The sequence below is a fragment of the Argopecten irradians genome, chromosome 3 (assembly GCF_041381155.1).
Source record: "Argopecten irradians isolate NY chromosome 3, Ai_NY, whole genome shotgun sequence".
In the NCBI taxonomy this organism is placed as follows: Eukaryota; Metazoa; Mollusca; class Bivalvia; order Pectinida; family Pectinidae; genus Argopecten; species Argopecten irradians.
This window is the reverse complement of record NC_091136.1, coordinates 62,786,639-62,808,161: the sequence shown is the minus strand read 5'-3', so window position 1 is coordinate 62,808,161 and position 21,523 is coordinate 62,786,639. Positions and strand designations below refer to the sequence as shown.

Sequence of the window (21,523 nt, the reverse complement as noted above, 5' to 3'; positions counted from 1 at the left end):
GAATCCTGCGTGAAGGCTCATTAACTGGCTTGTATTTTGTCTACAAATTGGGATCATTTAATTTTTTCCAGTAACAATTCATCTCACAATTTGGAGGTAATTATAATATCTCTGATTAATGAGATGTGGACTCTACAACCTAGCTGGCTTTGCGCTGCTTTCAGCTTTGAATTATCGAAAAGAGGAAAACATTGTTTTTTCGTTTTATTCCTCCATCTATTTTCAATGCATTGCACAATTCTTGTTTAATAAGATATCAATAGGAATGCGTGGTCAGGAAAAATCTTGTATCCTATGATACCCTGTTGTTTAATGTCTGATATCAAGACTTCTTGTAACATCTTCTGTTTACCTAAGCCAATAAACAAGCTTACATATTTCCAATAATTGGTGTTTTTTATTCTCCAGTTAGCGTGTTTATAAAATTTAATTTGACCGGTTCTACATTGGAGTTATTTATACCCAATTTTTGGAAGCAGTTATTGCTTAGAATGGTTACAGTAGCACCTGTATCCACTAGTAGCGGAAGTGCAAAGTCTTTGATTTGTGCACAAACAAACAAACCGGTGTGATCGTCATTATTTATGCTGCTCACAACAATATCTGTGGGTCTCTCCACCTCTTCTACTGAATTTCCGACCCTCGAAGTTCAGTATCTAGTAGTTTCCCTGAATCGGAGGTGACTGAAATTACCACCATATTGACTGGGAAGTGTGGGAGGGGTTGTGAAAGTTTGACCTTTGTGTGACATTTGACCTTGAACCTCTGTGTTTGGTTCCAATTTGAACCAGTACTTGTGCCATAGTCATGTGTGTCAAATCTGGAACTTTTCCTATTTTGGGAATCAAAACTTTGGTTACCAACATTTGGAAACTCTATTTTGATTTGTGTTTTTGGGTAAATTGACCATTTTTGTGTTTGTTTTCCATAATATGGATTAAACACTTGGTTGTTACCATTTCCATTCCCTATTCCACCCTAATTCCTAGGTTTAGGATTTTGTCCATTTGATGTGATACCCGAGTTTCTTGGATCTACCAAATTTTTGGTGTTTTGTGTACGGGCTTGTATGGACTTATTCAATGTCACAATTTCAATGCCCTCTTGATCTGTACAATTTTAGCAGGATATAGCATTTGGGTTGTGGCACACAGTGCGATCTCTTTCCTCAGAGATCATGTGTATTGCCACCTTACTCCTTTGGCTTATCAGCTAACCTATGAGCCTCGAGCCATGATGGGCATGCGTTTCGGCTTCTTTAAGGTTCTTTGGTCTCAGTTACCCTGATCCGTAAACGGGGTATCAGAGTCTGGTATAGCATCGATAAAGTAATCCAATGCTAGGATTATTTATTCAATTGAGTGCATCAGCCATAGGGTATGCTTGGCGAGTCATTTTTGGATAGACTGAGCCATCTCAGAGAGTGTTCATCCTTTTCCTTTAAACTCTTGTTTGGAGTCTAGCTTCATGTATAATTTCAGAGCGTTCCACCTGACCCAAACACTTACATTAAGTAACCTAACTAGGGTATCAAAATCTCGGGTCTCCTTAGCATTGGAGCTCTGTGCGGATGGCTCTCGCACTTCCACTTAGGCTTCCAGCTAGATAGAGAGATCTTTGTATGATAGTCCCACCCATTTATATTGTGCTACTATTTCAAATTGGGACAGATAGTTTCTAGTCTAGATTTTCTCCACCAGATATATTGTTGAGGATTTTTCAAGACTCCTGTCTTGTATTGTGTTGCAGTGTTTCGTGTGTTCAAATGAGGGGGAGCCTCGGGACTCTTGTAATTTATGTAAGCCAATGGTGAACCTCAAACTTTAGCACCTCTGGTGTTGTCTTGCAGAGAGATTTCCTTTCCCTATGACTAAGATTAATTCTATTCATCTAAAGATTCTTTTACATGTTCATGTATACTATTATTTTCTATGTTCTAAGACACTCTATTGTGTTCCACATAAATTCCTTCTATTGTCTTCTCTTAAATCTATCAAACTGTTTGTTTATATTCTCCATCACAGGAATTATTAGTCTTAATCTTTGCTATTTGTGTAATTTCAGAACTTTTGAATCCATGTCTGGAGCAGCTCTATTATTCAACTCTTCATTCTCTGTATCCAGACACATCATTCTAATCCGGAATGTTACTTCAGAATTCTGAATCGGGAAGATCTCTACAGATTTTTATGATTTCAGTATAGATTAACTCAATATCTCAGGATTCAAATTTTGTGATTTTTTTTATATACCAATTTTAATGTTCTTTTCATGGATCCACTAGACACTGGAACTCAGTTTATCCCACTTCTGACACCAATGTAACTTTTCGAGTCGGGTTGCGTATTTCAGCAATCACCAAGTAAAAGTAATATATAAGGGATTCGGTTCCAGCCTAGCACTACTCCATAAAAGAACAAAGTCAGGAATAAAAATCAACTTATGATTTATTATAATCACAAATCATCAAAGTACAGGTACTGGATACATCGAGATTTACAAAGGTTATACAAATATTCTACACTAAACACTGATCTATATCCTTGAATACATTATTGGAATATGGAACATTTCCATAGATGGAGGTGCTTCCATCTATACTGGTATAATGCTCCGAATATGGAGAAATAAATACCTACTATATAAAAGCTATTATAATAAACATTAATTATTAGATAAGAATATGTAATGAGTCTATAGACAGAGGTGCTTCCGTCTACAAATAGTGTTTCCGAATACGGAGACGTTTCCCCGTTTTCGCCAACGGACAACACTCATATTCTTAGAGCTTTGTAACTTAACTCTATAAGAGTTACTCCCCTTGGAACGTTAAGTTCCCTTTACGGAGAAGATCTCAAACATCTTGAACCACTATTAGGTCATTGGTTTGAGGAGACTCATGGCTTTCCAAAGTTTAGGGCCAGAAGAGGCGACCACTCGTTTGGGAGCTCAAATGAGTTCTGACTTTCGTCCGATTTCACCCCCTTTTATAGCCTGCGCTGGTGATCATCCGACGAGTCCGAGCCAATCAAAACGCTTGTTACATAGCGCGTGCGGAATCCGCGAAATCCAACCATAACAAATGGCGAAATACACGGAAAGCAGGCTGTCGTTTACAGAGACGTGATTTGGCTAGAATACGACGTTTTATGACATACTAATCTTGCAGCATGGTTCAGGTGACTTCCATGAACATAACAGAACATATTTATACATGTTTCCTGATAGTTAAAGTTTGTTACCACTATTTCTCAGAAAGATACTGAAGGGATCTTTCTCAAATTTCACATGTAGGTTCCCCTAGGACCCTAGTTGTGCATATTGCATTTTGGGACCGATCGGTCAACAAGATGGCCGACAGGCGACCATCTTTGATTTTGGTAGTTAAAGTTTGTTACTGCTATTTCTCATTAATTACTGAAGGGATTCTTCTCAAATTTTATATGTAGGTCCCCCTTGGGCCCTAGTTGAGCATATTGCATTTTGTAACTGATAGGTCAACAAGATGGCGGCACGGCTGCCATCTTGGATTTCATTGTTGAAGTTTGTTACCATTATTTCTTAGAAAGTGCTATAGCCATCTGTCTCAAATTTTATATGTAGTGTGTTTGAAAAAATTTGAAAAGCAGGGAAAAGATCCCTCTTTCCATTGTCAGACATAGATCATTCTTTGGTAGGCGCCAAGATTCCTCTGGGATCTCTTGTTATATCCTGTGAAATGGGATGTTAAATTGTGTGTGAGTGTGTGCATATGTCTGAGATACTTTTCTGGAATACATGTATAACTCCAAAACTGTTCAACTTAGCTTCTTGAAACTTTCTGTATTATCAGGCTAGCACCTTAGTTGTGGCTTTTGCTATAGGGTGCCTTCCATTTTTAGGTCACCTGAGACGAAATATCATGGTGACATATATATATATTCTAATCTCCTTTTGTCCGTCGTCGTCTGTCATGCGACAATAAACAATTTACATTTTGGACTTCTTCTCCTAAACAGCTGAAGCGATTTTAATGAGATTTTGCACAAATCTTCATAAGGTCAATCAAAATTGTGAATAATATGACCCCCACCCCCCAGGGGGCTGTGGAAGGGGCCAAAAGGGGTAAAATTGACTAAAATTTCAAAAATCTTCTTTTTCTCTCACAGATGTGTTGAATCAAATATTCTTCATGGATAGAAAGGTCTGAAGGCCCTCTACAAAAAAATGTGAATTATGTGACCCTGGTGTCTCGGGTTTCCCCCTTGGCAGGGGGTTAAGTTTACTGTAGCTTATATAGGGAAAACACATTTTTGAGCATTATTTGGTCATTTGTAATAGGAAATTAGTCAAACGTTGTCAGAATTATCCCTAAGAAATGGCCATTGAATCCTATTAACAAATTTTCCATGACTGACCCCCAGGGGCCTTAGGGGCGGTCCCAAAAGGGTTAAATTAGTTAACTTCAAAAATCTTCATTCTGAAATTCTGGAACTGGTAGAATCAAATACTAGGGATTCATAGATGGAAAGTTCTTAAGGTCCTTTACAAAAAATGTGAATTATATGGCCCTGGGGTCTCACGTTTCCCCCTGGGGAGGGGGTCAAGTTTACTATAGTTTATACAGGGAAAACACTTTTATTAGCATTTTTTGCTTAGTTTTCATACTTGGTTTAGAGTTATTAGCCTGAGATAGTATTTTAACATCATACCCATATTGGTACTAGCCGACCCCCTGGGGGCAGAGGGTGGGACCAAAAAGGGGTCGAATAGGCTAAAACTTCATCGTCTTCTAAAATTTTGAAAATGGTAGAATCAAATACTTTTTTAGATGGAAAGGTCTTAAGGTGATTTATAAAATGTGTGAATTACATGACCCTGGGGCCTCACATATCCCCCTGGGGAGGGGGTCAAGTTTACTTTAGCTTATATAGAAAAAACACATTTATGAACATTATTTGCTCAATTTCCATAGGAAATGAGTCAAACTTTTAACATCCATATCAGTCCTTGCTGACCCCCTGGGGGACCAGAGGGGCGGGGCCAAATAGGGTCAAAATGACTAAAATTAAAAAAAAATCTTGAGTTCTCAGGTTTGATGGAAGCAAATACTCTTCATAGATTAAAAAGTCAAATCTAAAATCACTGACTGACTTCAAGGACCAGTATGTAGTGTTTATATGTCTTTGTTTTATTCTTTATTCGAACCCAGGTGACCGTTAAGGCCCGTTAAGGTTACTTAGGAAAATAAAAATACCAAACTACAGTTTTCTTTCATTTCTGAGCTAAACATTCTGGAATACATGTATAAACCCAAAACAATTTTACTAAGCTCAATGAATAGCTTTCTGTATATATCGGGTATATATAGGGCACCCTAGTTGTGACTTTTACTAATGAGGACCTCTCCTTTCATCTTTTTACATCAAATCTTTTGGGGTAATAGCTATTTTCCTGATGTCATACAAATTTGGAACTCACTTGATACTGATATCACTTTAATGCCATGATCATTATAGGTACATAATTATTTAAAACAAAATTGAACAATACAAATCCTGTTCCTCTACTTATTACTCCTTTTTTTAAGCCCACCATCATCAGATGGTGGGCTATTGAAATCGCCTTTCGTCCGTGGTCCGTCGTCTGTCCGTCCGTCCGTCCGTCCGTCCGTCCCTCCCTCCCTCCCGTCCTTTCGTCCGTCCGTTCGTCCCTCCCGTCCGTCCGTCGATTAACAATTATTGTTACCGCTATTTCTCAGAAAGTGCTGAAGTGATCTTTTTTTTAATTTCACATGTAGGTTCCCCTAGGGCCCTTGTTGTGCATATTGCATTTTGGAACCAATCGGTCTACAAGATGGCTGACTGGCGGCCATCTTAGATTTTGATAGTTAGAGTTTGTTACCGGTATTTCTCAGAAAGTACTGAAGGGATCTTTCTCAAATTCCATATGTATGTTCCCCTAGACCCTAGTTGTGCATATTGCATTTTGGGACTGATCAGTCAACAAGATGGCCGACAGGCGGCCATCTTGGATTTTGATAGTTAAAGTTTGTTACCGCTATTTCTCAGAAAGTACTGAAGCAATCTTTCTCAAATTTCCTATGTATGTTCCCCTTGGACCCTAGTTGTGCATATTGCATTTTGGGACTGATCGGTCAACAAGATGGCCGACAGGCAGCAATCTTGGATTTTGATAGTTAAATGTTTGTTACCGCTATTTCTCAGAAAGTACTGAAGCAATCTTTCTCAAATTTCATTTGTAGGTTCCCCTAGCTGGGCCCTAGTTGTGCATATTGCATTTTGGGACTGATCGGTCAACAAGATGGCTGACCGGCGGCCATCTTGGATTTTGATAGTTAAAGTTTGTTACCGCTTTTTCCCAGAAAGTACTGAAAGGATCTTTCTCAAATTTCATATGTAAGTTCCCCTAGGACCCTAGTTGTGCATATTGCATTTTGGGACCGATCGGTCAACAAGATGGCTGACCGGCGGCCATCTTGGATTTTGATAGTTAAAGTTTGTTACCGCTTTTTCCCAAAAAGTACTGAAAGGATCTTTCTCAATTTTCATATGTAAGTTCCCATAGGACCCTAGTTGTGCATCTTGCATTTTGGGACTGATTGGTCAACAAGATGGACGACAGGTGGCCATCTTTATTTTGATAGTTAAAAGTTTGTTACAACTATTTCTCAGAAATAGGCCATGGGCTAGGAGGGTCCCACATGCACCCCCCCCCCCCCCCCCCCAAACCTCCGAACCAATATTTTTCTGAACCCTTATGACCCACTGATCACAAATCCAAATGTTAACATTGCATAAGTTGGGATGAACTTCCGGTTATGACGTCATCAAGATGGCCGCCATCTCGAATTTCACTAAAAATTGAAAAATAGTCATAACATTTACATTTTTCAACCGAAGTAGACAAATGAGGTATCAAAATGACCACAATAGAACAACAAATACATATCAGGACCAAAAAATCCAATATATGTAGTGATTTCTACGCAGGAAATGAAAAAATCGGATTTAAAGCTCAAAAATGGTGATTTTTCAGCAAATTTTTCATATTTTGTTTGACGCAGCAAAAATGTTTCCCAACAGCAATCTATTATTTCTAATAAGTTTTTTGACCACTTGTCAATCAGTTTAAGCAACAAAAATAACCAAAACCAATGTTAACATCGTATAAGTTCCGGTTATGACGTCATCAAGATGGCCACCATCTCGAATTTCACTGAAAAATGAAAAATAGTCATAACATTGGCATTTTTCAACTGAAGTAGACAAATGAGGTATCAAAATGACCACAATAGATACAAATACATGTCGTGACCAAATAAGCCAATATATGTAGTGATTTGAACGCAGGAAATGAAAAAAAATAATATTTTAAGCTCAAAAATGGTAATTTTTCAGCATTTTTTCATATTTGGCTTGACGCAGCAAAATTGTTTCCCAACAACAAATTGTTATTCACAATCGGTTATTTGACCTCTTATCAATCTGTTAAAACAACAACAACAAAAATATATAGAAATGCAAAAAAAGAAATAATTGTTATACCCTCAATTTTGTAGATTAGCAGCGTCTCAAAAATAACACAACACCTACTGATAGCGTAACAAATGTAACCTAAGCTAAGCCTGTGTTTCCGTTAATATCATTAACAGTTCCCAAAGCGTTTGTGTCTTTGAAAATGAGCGCATTCATTGTTTATTTCCTATGCATAGCATAAGCAAAATGTCATATGGTTACCACAATGTCACTAATATGTCTTTCACTGGTTCTCAATGATAACCATTATCATTGTGCGTGCTTTCTCGTCTCACTGACCTATCCACTGAAGAGACTCGGCATATCTGGTAGCTGGTACATGCAGTCCGAATCAGAGTACTCGATATATCAGTATCCAATTCGTCAAAAGCCAGATCGACATCTTCGATGTCGATGAGCTCATGTGACACTGCATTACCAGTGTTGTTCTAGCCTTTTATGACCCATCCATGACCAGAGTTCATATCAGGAACAACAGGTTCAGGGATGTGGGATCTCTTTCAGATTCTAACATATCGTACGTATATGCTGTTTCAGACTTCTCCGGCATAATGGAAATTACACCAGATGCACATTCTTCCAATGGTGGAATTGGTTCTCTTAAGCACATAACTCCATAATTCGTATGAAGTACTATTCATCAATCTTGTGGACCCTCGTGCAACCATAAATGGCACAGGTGATATAATCGAGGTCATTAATGAGGGCATAAATGTTAAATGTTTTTCATTGGTATGACTTTTCCCACTCCCTTGAAGGTGCTGGTTGTGTCACATCTGGTGTATGCGCAAAGAGACCATTGAAGACTCTCCAGTAAAAAGTTCTCTAAAGTGCTTTCCAGACTTGGCAAAGAGTGAAACTTCACTGCAGACCTCAATTATGACCTCAAAGAATCCACCTGTGCCACCTATGGTCACTGAAGTTCACAAGAATTAGGAATTGTGCTTCATACGAATTAAGGAGAACCAACTCAACCCTCCGCAGAATGTTGATCTGGTGTCTTTTCCATCATGCCGGGGAAGTCTGGAACATCATATACGATATGTGAATCTAGGTGAAACTAGGTTGGAAACAGGAAGAGCTCCCACATCCCTGAAGCCGATGTTTCTGATCTTAACTCTGACCATGGACAGTTGACAAGTTAGAACCACGATGGTAACCCGGTAATGTAATGTCACATCAGGTCACCGAGGTCGAAGACGACACTCTGGCGAGAAAGCACGCACAACGAAAATGATTAGCATTAAGAACTAGTGAAAGAAATATGTGACACTGTAGTAACCATCTTATATCTTGCGTTATACACAGGAAATAAACAATGGATGTGCTCATTCTAAAAGACACAATATGTTTCGAAAAGTGTCATGGTATTTACGGAACTTTAATTTGATACCCTATAGCTATTAGTTAGCGTTTTGCTGTAATAATTCAGTTTGAAAGGCTACTAGTCTACAAAATTTCGAGCATGAAAATGGATTATTTTGAAGTCCCACTAAGATATTCAGCCAACTTTAAATTCAAATTTGTTAAGATATAAATCGTCAATAGCCAATGTTATATTCAGGAAATTCCAAGACACCAGGAAACTGTAGTGTTAGCGGTTTGGAAAAAATAACAATCATATGCCGCATCCGGTGATGTTTTGTAAACCAAATGATGGTATAACAAATCTCTTTTGCATTTCTATATATTTTTGTTGTTGTTGTTTTAACAGATTGATAAGAGGTCAAATAACTGATTGTGAATAATAATTTGTTGTTGGGAAACAATTTTGCTGCGTCAAGCCAAATATGAAAAAATGCTGAAAAATTACCATTTTTGAGCTTAAAATATTATTTTTTCATTTCCTGCGTTCAAATCACTACATATATTGGCTTATTTGGTCATGACATGTATTTGTTGTTCTATTGTGGTCATTTTGATACCTCATTTGTCTACTTCGGTTGAAAAATGTTAATGTTATGACTATTTTTCAATTTTTAGTGAAATTCGAGATGGCGGCCATCTTGATGACGCCATAACCGGAAGTTCATCCCAACTTATGCAATGTTAACATTTGGATTTGTGATCAGTGGGTCATAAGGGTTCAGAAAAATATTGGTTCGGAGGTTTGGGGGGGGGGGGGGTGCATGTGGGACCCTCCTAGCCCATGGCCTAAAAGTACTGAAGGAATCTTTCTCAAATGTCATGTGCAGGTTCCCTGAGATGTCTAGTGCATTTTTCGGACTTATCGGTCAGCAAGATGATCAACAGGCCATCTTGGATTTTAATAATTGAAGTTTGTTACCGCTACATATCTCAGAAAGTACTGAAAGGACCTTTCTCAAGTTTCATATATAGTATGATATAGTATGAAAGTTTGAAAAGCAGGGAAAAGATCCCTTCGGGATCTCTTGTTTTTTGTAACACTAGAAAATTGAATATCTATAATATTATACTTTGTCTATTACGGAATAATGCTAGTGATGTTAACTATGATAAAATTACTGATCACCTTATTCCATCCATCATGCTCACACTGAAGACTCTAACCATTTCTTTTTCTACTGCCACAATTATATTAACTGAAGAAATTTAATTAACGATATTCACACCAAAATTGGTTTTGTAAGTACAGAATTATTCACTTCTGGAGATTACCTGTAGATGTAAATGAATTTATCTCATCAAAAGTCACTCAATATACTTTGGCAATGTTTTTGATGTCTCTATGTAAAATTTCATGTTAATCAAGTTATCAAAATACTGGTAAATTTTAATTCTTTTGTTATCTTCAATAATTCTTATAAAGATAAGGATTGATATACATTTATAAATAAAGTCTACATCATAATTATAATTATGATCCCACCTAGAACCAAATGATGTCTTGTGGGGTCAATTGGTTTTGATATTGGCTTGAAAAGTAAATATTTTCAAGTGCGGCGTTTATATTTAATAAACAGCCAATTTCAATCAGAACAAGTCTCTGCTTTGTTTTTGCATGTATTTGGTTCAACAAGCTCACCCTCACGACGGTCATGTATAATTATAATTATGATCTAATGCTTGTGTCTAAGTCACTAGCCTACTGGAATGAAAGGAGAATGAATGAGTGTGTGTGAGCAGTGTAATAAAACTAAAATAATATTTTAATGAATTGAATTATCTGCACCACTACAGAGAAGATTTATATAGGCTTAGCCTGTTATCTAATCTATTTACAGTTGTATATGTATTTTGATGTAATAAAATTTATTGAAATGAGGACCACCCATTTTCAATACAAAGTAAACCTAATATAAGAAAACACAGTCTCTAGATACCATGAAATACATATAGGTTGTACATCAATATTATGAACTACAGCATGGGATATTGCCATGCTTTGTGGCACATTGTTTGTTTTATTTTTCATAAGGATGTAGAAAAATAGTTTTATATAGAATTTTGTTGTGTGGTTGTGTGGCAGAATTAGATTCTCTATCTCTATGTGTCAAAGGTGATACATGTTTTCTCCTTAATTCAGTATACCTGCTTTTCATTTCATGGCATTTAGGAAAAAGAGATCAACATGTCATAAAAAATCTTTAATTCTTATGTCTTAACATGTGTAATAAGAAAAGGATTGGGAAAGGGGGTATAACATAACTAGGTATGTCTTAACATATATAATAAGAAAGGGATAGGGAAAGGGGGTATAACATAACTAGGTATGTCTTAACATATGTAATAAGAAAAGGATAGGGAAAGGGGGTATAACATAACTATGTATGTCTTAACATATGTAATAAGAAAGGGATAGGGAAAGGGGGTATAACATAACTAGGTATGTCTTAACATATGTAATAAGAAAAGGATAGGGAAAGGGGGGTATAACATAACTAGGTATGTCTTAACATATGTAATAAGAAAAGGATAGGGAAAGGGGGGTATAACATAACTATGTATGTCTTAACATATGTAATAAGAAAAGGATAGGGAAAGGGGGTATAACATAACTATGTATGCCTTAACATATGTAATAAGAAAAGGATAGGGAAAGGGGGGTATAACAATAACTATGTATGTCTTAACATATGTAATAAGAAAAGGATAGGGAAAGGGGGGTATAACATAACTAGGTATGTCTTAACATGTGTAATAAGAAAAGGATAGGGAAAGGGGGGTATAACATAACTATGTATGTTCTTAACATGTGTAATAAGAAAAGGATAGGGAAAGGGGGGTATAACATAACTATGTATGTCTTAACATATGTAATAAGAAAAGGATAGGGAAAGGGGGGTATAAACATAACTATGTATGTCTTAACATATGTAATAAGAAAAGGATAGGGAAAGGGGGGTATAACATAACTATGTATGTCTTAACATATGTAATAAGAAAAGGATAGGGAAAGGGGGTATAACATAACTATGTATGTCTTAACATATGTAATAAGAAAAGGATAGGGAAAGGGGGGTATAACATAACTATGTATGTCTTAACATATGTAATAAGAAAAGGATAGGGAAAGGGGGGTATAACATAACTATGTATGTCTTAACATATGTAATAAGAAAAGGATAGGGAAAGGGGGGTATAACATAACTATGTATGTCTTAACATGTGTAATAAGAAAAGGATAGGGAAAGGGGGGTATAACATAACTATGTATGTCTTAACATATGTAATAAGAAAAGGATAGGGAAAGGGGGGTATAACATAACTATGTATGTCTTAACATATGTAATAAGAAAAGGATAGGGAAAGGGGGGTATAACATAACTAGTATGTCTTAACATATGTAATAAGAAAAGGATAGGGAAAGGGGGGTATAACATAACTATGTATGTCTTAACATATGTAATAAGAAAAGGATAGGGAAAGGGGGGTATAACATAACTATGTATGTCTTAACATATGTAATAAGAAAAGGATAGGGAAAGGGGGGTATAACATAACTATGTATGTCTTAACATATGTAATAAGAAAAGGATAGGGAAAGGGGGGTATAACATAACTATGTATGTCTTAACATATGTAATAAGAAAAGGATAGGGAAAGGGGGGTATAACATAACTATGTATGTCTTAACATATGTAATAAGAAAAGGATAGGGAAAGGGGGGGTATAACATAACTATGTATGTCTTAACATATGTAATAAGAAAAGGATAGGGAAAGGGGGGTATAACATAACTATGTATGTCTTAACATATGTAATAAGAAAAGGATAGGGAAAGGGGGGTATAACATAACTATGTATGTCTTAACATATGTAATAAGAAAAGGATAGGGAAAGGGGGGTATAACATAACTATGTATGTCTTAACATATGTAATAAGAAAAGGATAGGGAAAGGGGGGTATAACATAACTATGTATGTCTTAACATATGTAATAAGAAAAGGATAGGGAAAGGGGGGTATAACATAACTATGTATGTCTTAACATATGTAATAAGAAAAGGATAGGGAAAGGGGGGGTATAACATAACTATGTATGTCTTAACATATGTAATAAGAAAAGGATAGGGAAAGGGGGGTATAACATAACTATGTATGTCCTTAACATATGTAATAAGAAAAGGATAGGGAAAGGGGGGTATAACATAACTATGTATGTCTTAACATATGTAATAAGAAAAGGATAGGGAAAGGGGGGTATAACATAACTATGTATGTCTTAACATATGTAATAAGAAAAGGATAGGGAAAGGGGGGTATAACATAACTATGTATGTCTTAACATATGTAATAAGAAAAGGATAGGAAAGGGGGGTATAACATAACTATGTATGCCTTAACATATGTAATAAGAAAAGGATAGGAAAGGGGGTATAACATAACTATGTATGCTTAACATATGTAATAAGAAAAGGATAGGAAAGGGGGTATAACATAACTATGTATGTCTTAACATATGTAATAAGAAAAGGATAGGGAAAGGGGGGTATAACATAACTATGTATGTCTTAACATATGTAATAAGAAAAGGATAGGGAAAGGGGGTATAACATAACTATGTATGTCTTAACATATGTAATAAGAAAAGGATAGGGAAAGGGGGGTATAACATAACTATGTATGCCTTAACATATGTAATAAGAAAAGGATAGGGAAAGGGGGGTATAACATAACTATGTATGCCTTAACATATGTAATAAGAAAAGGATAGGGAAAGGGGGTATAACATAACTATGTATGTCTTAACATATGTAATAGAAAAGGATAGGAAAGGGGTAAGAAAACATGTATGATAAGGAAAAGGATAGGGGGGGGTATAACATAACTATGTATGTCTTAACATATGTAATAAGAAAAGGATAGGGAAAGGGGGGTATAACATAACTATGTATGTCTTAACATATGTAATAAGAAAAGGATAGGGAAAGGGGGGTATAACATAACTATGTATGTCTTAACATATGTAATAAGAAAAGGATAGGGAAAGGGGGGTATAACATAACTATGTATGTCTTAACATATGTAATAAGAAAAGGATAGGGAAAGGGGGGTATAACATAACTATGTATGTCTTAACATATGTAATAAGAAAAGGATAGGGAAAGGGGGGTATAACATAACTATGTATGTCTTAACATATGTAATAAGAAAAGGATAGGGAAAGGGGGGGTATAACATAACTATGTATGTCCTTAACATATGTAATAAGAAAAGGATAGGGAAAGGGGGGTATAACATAACTATGTATGTCTTAACATATGTAATAAGAAAAGGATAGGGAAAGGGGGGTATAACATAACTATGTATGTCTTAACATATGTAATAAGAAAAGGATAGGGAAAGGGGGGTATAACATAACTATGTATGTCTTAACATATGTAATAAGAAAAGGATAGGGAAAGGGGGGTATAACATAACTATGTATGTCTTAACATATGTAATAAGAAAAGGATAGGGAAAGGGGGGTATAACATAACTATGTATGTCTTAACATATGTAATAAGAAAAGGATAGGGAAAGGGGGGTATAACATAACTATGTATGTCTTAACATATGTAATAAGAAAAGGATAGGGAAAGGGGGGTATAACATAACTATGTATGTCTTAACATATGTAATAAGAAAAGGATAGGGAAAGGGGGGTATAACATAACTATGTATGTCTTAACATATGTAATAAGAAAAGGATAGGGAAAGGGGGGTATAACATAACTATGTATGTCTTAACATATGTAATAAGAAAAGGATAGGGAAAGGGGGGTATAACATAACTATGTATGCCTTAACATATGTAATAAGAAAAGGATAGGGAAAGGGGGGTATAACAGGAAGGGTATAACATAACTATGTATGTCTTAACATATGTAATAAGAAAAGGATAGGGAAAGGGGGGTATAACATAACTATGTATGTCTTAACATATGTAATAAGAAAAGGATAGGGAAAGGGGGGTATAACATAACTATGTATGTCTTAACATATGTAATAAGAAAAGGATAAGGAAAGGGGGTATAACATAACTATGTATGAAATTGTAATAAGAAAAGGTAGGGGGGGTAACATAACTATGTATGTCTTAACATATGTAATAAGAAAAGGATAGGGAAAGGGGGGTATAACATAACTATGTATGTCTTAACATATGTAATAAGAAAAGGATAGGGAAAGGGGGGTATAACATAACTATGTATGCCTTAACATATGTAATAAGAAAAGGATAGGGAAAGGGGGGTATAACATAACTATGTATGTCTTAACATATGTAATAAGAAAAGGATAGGGAAAGGGGGGTATAACATAACTATGTATGTCTTAACATATGTAATAAGAAAAGGATAGGGAAAGGGGGGTATAACATAACTATGTATGTCTTAACATATGTAATAAGAAAAGGATAGGGAAAGGGGGTATAACATAACTATGTATGTCTTAACATATGTAATAAGAAAAGGATAGGGAAAGGGGGGTATAACATAACTATGTATGCCTTAACATATGTAATAAGAAAAGGATAGGGAAAGGGGGGTATAACATAACTATGTATGTCTTAACATATGTAATAAGAAAAGGATAGGGAAAGGGGGGTATAACATAACTATGTATGTCTTAACATATGTAATAAGAAAAGGATAAGGAAAGGGGGGTATAACATAACTATGTATGTCTTAACATATGTAATAAGAAAAGGATAGGGAAAGGGGGGTATAACATAACTATGTATGCCTTAACATATGTAATAAGAAAAGGATAGGGAAAGGGGGGTATAACATAACTATGTATGTCTTAACATATGTAATAAGAAAAGGATAGGGAAAGGGGGGTATAACATAACTATGTATGCCTTAACATATGTAATAAGAAAAGGATAGGGAAAGGGGGGTATAACATAACTATGTATGCCTTAACATATGTAATAAGAAAAGGATAGGGAAAGGGGGGTATAACATAACTATGTATGTCTTAACATATGTAATAAGAAAAGGATAGGGAAAGGGGGGATAACATAACTATGTATGCCTTAACATATGTAATAAGAAAAGGATAGGGAAAGGGGGGTATAACATAACTAGGTATGTCTTAACATATGTAATAAGAAAAGGATAGGGAAAGGGGGGTATAACATAACTATGTATGCCTTAACATATGTAATAAGAAAAGGATAGGGAAAGGGGGGTATAACATAACTAGGTATGTCTTAACATATGTAATAAGAAAAGGATAGGGAAAGGGGGGGTATAACATAACTATGTATGTCTTAACATATGTAATAAGAAAAGGATAGGGAAAGGGGGGTATAACATAACTAGTATGTAATGAAAAGGATAGGAAAGGGTATACGCTTAACATATGTAATAAGAAAAGGATAGGGAAAGGGGGTATAACATAACTATGTATGTCTTAACATATGTAATAAGAAAAGGATAGGGAAAGGGGGGTATAACATAACTATGTATGTCTTAACATATGTAATAAGAAAAGGATAGGGAAAGGGGGTATAACATAACTATGTATGTCTTAACATATGTAATAAGAAAAGGATAGGGAAAGGGGGGTATAACATAACTATGTATGTCTTAACATATGTAATAAGAAAAGGATAGGGAAAGGGGGGTATAACATAACTAGTCTTAACATATGTAATAAGAAAAGGATAGGGAAAGGGGGTAAACATAACTATGTATGCTAACATATGTAATAAGAAAAGGATAGGGAAAGGGGGTATAACATAACTATGTATGTCTTAACATAATGTAATAAGAAAAGGATAGGGAAAGGGGGTATAACATAACTATGGTATGTCTTAACATATGTAATAAGAAAAGGATAGGGAAAGGGGGGTATAACATAACTAGGTATGTCTTAACATATGTAATAAGAAAAGGATAGGGAAAGGGGGTATAACATAACTATGTATGTCTTAACATATGTAATAAGAATAAGGGATAGGGAAAGGGGGGTATAACATAACTAGGTATGTCTTAACATATGTAATAAGAAAGGATAGGAAGGGGGTAGAGAAGAATAAGAAAGGATAGGGAAAGGGGGTATAACATAACTATGTATGTCTTAACATATGTAATAAGAAAGGATAGGGAAAGGGGGGTATAACATAACTAGGTATGTCTTAACATATGTAATAAGAAAAGGATAGGGAAAGGGGGGTATAACATAACTAGTATGTCTTAACATATGTAATAAGAAAGGATAGGGAAAGGGGGTATAACATAACTATATGTCTTAACATATGTAATAAGAAAAGGATAGGGAAAGGGGGTATAACATAACTAGGTATGTCTTAACATATGTAATAAGAAAAGGATAGGGAAAGGGGGTATAACATAACTATGTATGTCTTAACATATGTAATAAGAAAAGGATAGGGAAAGGGGGGTATAACATAACTAGGTATGTCTTAACATATGTAATAAGAAAAGGATAGGGAAAGGGGGTATAACATAACTATGTATGTCTTAACATATGTAATAAGAAAAGGATAGGGAAAGGGGGGTATAACATAACTATGTATGTCTTAACATATGTAATAAGAAAAGGATAGGGAAAGGGGGGTATAACATAACTATGTATGTCTTAACATATGTAATAAGAAAAGGATAGGGAAAGGGGGGTATAACATAACTATGTATGTCTTAACATATGTAATAAGAAAAGGATAGGGAAAGGGGGGTATAACATAACTATGTATGTCTTAACATATGTAATAAGAAAAGGATAGGGAAAGGGGGGTATAACATAACTATGTATGTCTTAACATATGTAATAAGAAAAGGATAGGGAAAGGGGGGTATAACATAACTAGGTATGTCTTAACATATGTAATAAGAAAAGGATAGGGAAAGGGGGGTATAACATAACTATGTATGTCTTAACATATGTAATAAGAAAAGGATAGGGAAAGGGGGGTATAACATAACTAGGTATGCCTTAACATATGTAATAAGAAAAGGATAGGGAAAGGGGGGTATAACATAACTAGGTATGTCTTAACATATGTAATAAGAAAAGGATAGGGAAAGGGGGGTATAACATAACTAGTATGTCTTAACATATGTAATAAGAAAAGGATAGGGAAAGGGGGGTATAACATAACTATGTATGTCTTAACATATGTAATAAGAAAAGGATAGGGAAAGGGGGGTATAACATAACTAGGTATGTCTTAACATATGTAATAAGAAAAGGATAGGGAAAGGGGGGTATAACATAACTATGTATGTCTTAACATATGTAATAAGAAAAGGATAGGGAAAGGGGGTATAACATAACTAGGTATGTCTTAACATATGTAATAAGAAAAGGATAGGGAAAGGGGGGTAACATAACTATGTATGTCTTAACATATGTAATAAGAAAAGGATAGGGAAAGGGGGGTATAACATAACTAGGTATGTCTTAACATATGTAATAAGAAAAGGATAGGGAAAGGGGGGTATAACATAACTATGTATGCCTTAACATATGTAATAAGAAAAGGATAGGGAAAGGGGGGTATAACATAACTATGTATGTCTTAACATATGTAATAAGAAAAGGATAGGGAAAGGGGGGTATAACATAACTAGGTATGTCTTAACATATGTAATAAGAAAAGGATAGGGAAAGGGGGGTATAACATAACTATGTATGTCTTAACATATGTAATAAGAAAAGGATAGGGAAAGGGGGTATAACATAACTATGTATGTCTTAACATATGTAATAAGAAAAGGATAGGGAAAGGGGGGTATAACATAACTATGTATGTCTTAACATATGTAATAAGAAAAGGATAGGGAAAGGGGGTATAACATAACTAGTATGTCTTAACATATGTAATAAGAAAAGGATAGGGAAAGGGGGTATAACATAACTATGTATGTCTTAACATATGTAATAATAAAAGGATAGGGAAAGGGGGTATAACATAACTAGGTATGTCTTAACATATGTAATAAGAAAAGGATAGGGAAAGGGGGGTATAACATAACTATGTATGTCTTAACATATGTAATAAGAAAAGGATAAGGAAAGGGGGGTATAACATAACTATGTATGCCTTAACATATGTAATAAGAAAAGGATAGGGAAAGGGGGGGGGTATAAACATAACTATGTATGTCTTAACATATGTAATAAGAAAAGGATAGGGAAAGGGGGGTATAACATAACTATGTATGTCTTAACATATGTAATAAGAAAAGGATAGGGAAAGGGGGGTATAAAATAACTATGTATGTCTTAACATATGTAATAAGAAAAGGATAAGGAAAGGGGGGTATAACATAACTATGTATGTCTTAACATATGTAATAAGAAAAGGATAGGGAAAGGGGGGTATAACATAACTATGTATGTCTTAACATATGTAATAAGAAAAGGATAGGGAAAGGGGGGTATAACATAACTATGTATGTCTTAACATATGTAATAAGAAAAGGATAGGGAAAGGGGGGTATAACATAACTATGTATGTCTTAACATATGTAATAAGAAAGGGATAGGGAAAGGGGGGTATAACATAACTATGTATGCAATCTCGTATTCTCACCCTTACGCCCAACTTGTTCCCTATACGTGAGATGTGATGGATGCCATGTGACCAAGATGTACTCACTGATGACATGTTGTATTTGGCTTTGATATGATGGTCTGTATGTGACAGGGTTGTACTTTATAAAGGAAACTCATGATGTCTATTTTGACAGATGTGGTGGCCACAGATGATCCAGATGTAGCCTTTAAAGATGCAGATGTTGCTATGCTGGTTGGGGCTATGCCAAGACGTGAAGGAATGGAACGAAAAGATCTACTTAAAGCTAATGTCAAGATCTTCAAAGCTCAGGGAGCTTCTATTGACAGAGTTGCTAAAAAAACCATCAAGGTATGTACAGGTAGTAGATGAAATTCAGAATATATCAAACAAATCACTTATTTTTACCATCAACAGTTTTTCATATTTGTACATGAAAACCAGTTCTAATGTCTCATCTTCAACGATAGTCATGGAAGCTTAAGGTATTGCTTTTCTGGCGGCAGTAGCAGCAACGCCAGCGAAAACATTAACATTTGCATTTAAAGTCCAATTTTGACAGTTAATCATATTTAATTTAAATGAAACATGGTCAAGTTGCTTTTTGCAAGAGTCAGAACACATGTACAACAGCTTAGAAAAGTATTAAAACTAGCTCTGATTTTATTTTTAGAATTTTTAGGTTATCTGAACCAAAGGGTCAGGATGACCTATAGTCATCGTGATTCATCCGTTGTTGTCCGCCGTCCGCCATGCGACGTCCGTCGTGCGTAAACTTTTTCCTTTAAAACGTTACTCCTCCTTAATCACTAAGTGGATTTCATCCATATTTGGTGTGAAACATCATTGGGGAAGGACAATCATATTTTATATAAATGGGTGGGGCTCAGAAGGGGGAACTTTGATGAAATTTGGCTTCAAAATTCTACTCCTCCTTTACCCTTGAGTGACATTCTTCCATATTTGGTGTAAAACATCATTAGGGAAGGTCAATCATATTTTATATAAAAATTTTGGTATTCCAAAAAGGCCACTGGCCCACTTCCTGTTTTCAGGTTTCGGACTCCGATCTCGATGAAAATTGATCCATAGGTTTTTTAATGGATGACGAACAACATACAAACATTTTTTTTAAAGATTTTGGTATTCCAAGATGGCCGCTGGGCCAACTTCCTGTTGTTGTTTTTTTTATTTCGGCCTTTGATTTCAATGAAAATTAGTATAAAGGGGTATTAAAGGATGCTGATCAATATGATAAAAATTTTGAAAGATTGTCGCTGGACCAACCTCCTGTTTTCAAATTTTCGTCTGCAATTCATTGAATATGAAAGTACCTCAAAAATTTGTTCAAGATGTCCATACACTGAGCAACTGCATTCTTGATTTGTTGCAGGTGGGGAGGAGGAGGGAGAGGGTCGTTCGGGGATTATGTATTGGTGTCCGTTACAATGAGTACTTGTTTTAGCTTAAAAATCCTACTCCTCCTTAACCCTTGAGTCGATTTCATGCATATTTTGTGTAAAACATCATAAGGGAAGGACTGTCATATTTTATTTAAACAAGTTAGATCCGACCCCAGGGGACAGAGGGGCGGGGCTCAGAAGAGGGAGTTTTGATGAAATTGGCTTTAAAATCCTTCTCCTCCTCAGTGTTCAATCTATGATTATTTTTTCGTGGGTCCTTTTCAATGGTTTTTGTGAAAACAATGGGTCCCACAGTGTTATAGATACCCATTCCCAGAAATATCATGGGTCCTTTTAAAATTCTGTGATTCCAGGACTCGGGATGCGCATGTAGATTGATCACTGCCTCCTTAACCCTTGAGCGGATTAATGCATCCATATTTTGTGTGAAAAAATCACTGGGGAAGGACAATCATATTTTAATATAAACGAGTTAGGTCCGACCCTTGGGGACAGAGGGGCGGGGCTCAGAAGGGGGAACTTTAGGTGAGGACAATCATATTTTATAAATTACCGAGGTAAGACCCATGGGGATAGAATTGTGGGGTCCAAAATGGGAGCTTTGC

General features: G+C 35.6%; 1 protein-coding gene across 1 annotated transcript in view; it reads left to right on the top strand.

Moving 5' to 3' along the window:
• The window catches only part of LOC138319328 (malate dehydrogenase, cytoplasmic-like), a 71,083-nt gene that overhangs the window by 36,156 nt on the left and 13,404 nt on the right, over window positions 1-21,523 (top strand). The window contains exon 4 of the mRNA XM_069262404.1: window positions 19,670-19,845. Coding sequence (XP_069118505.1) covers window positions 19,670-19,845 — 176 coding nt within the window. The remainder of the gene's footprint in view (window positions 1-19,669; window positions 19,846-21,523) is intronic.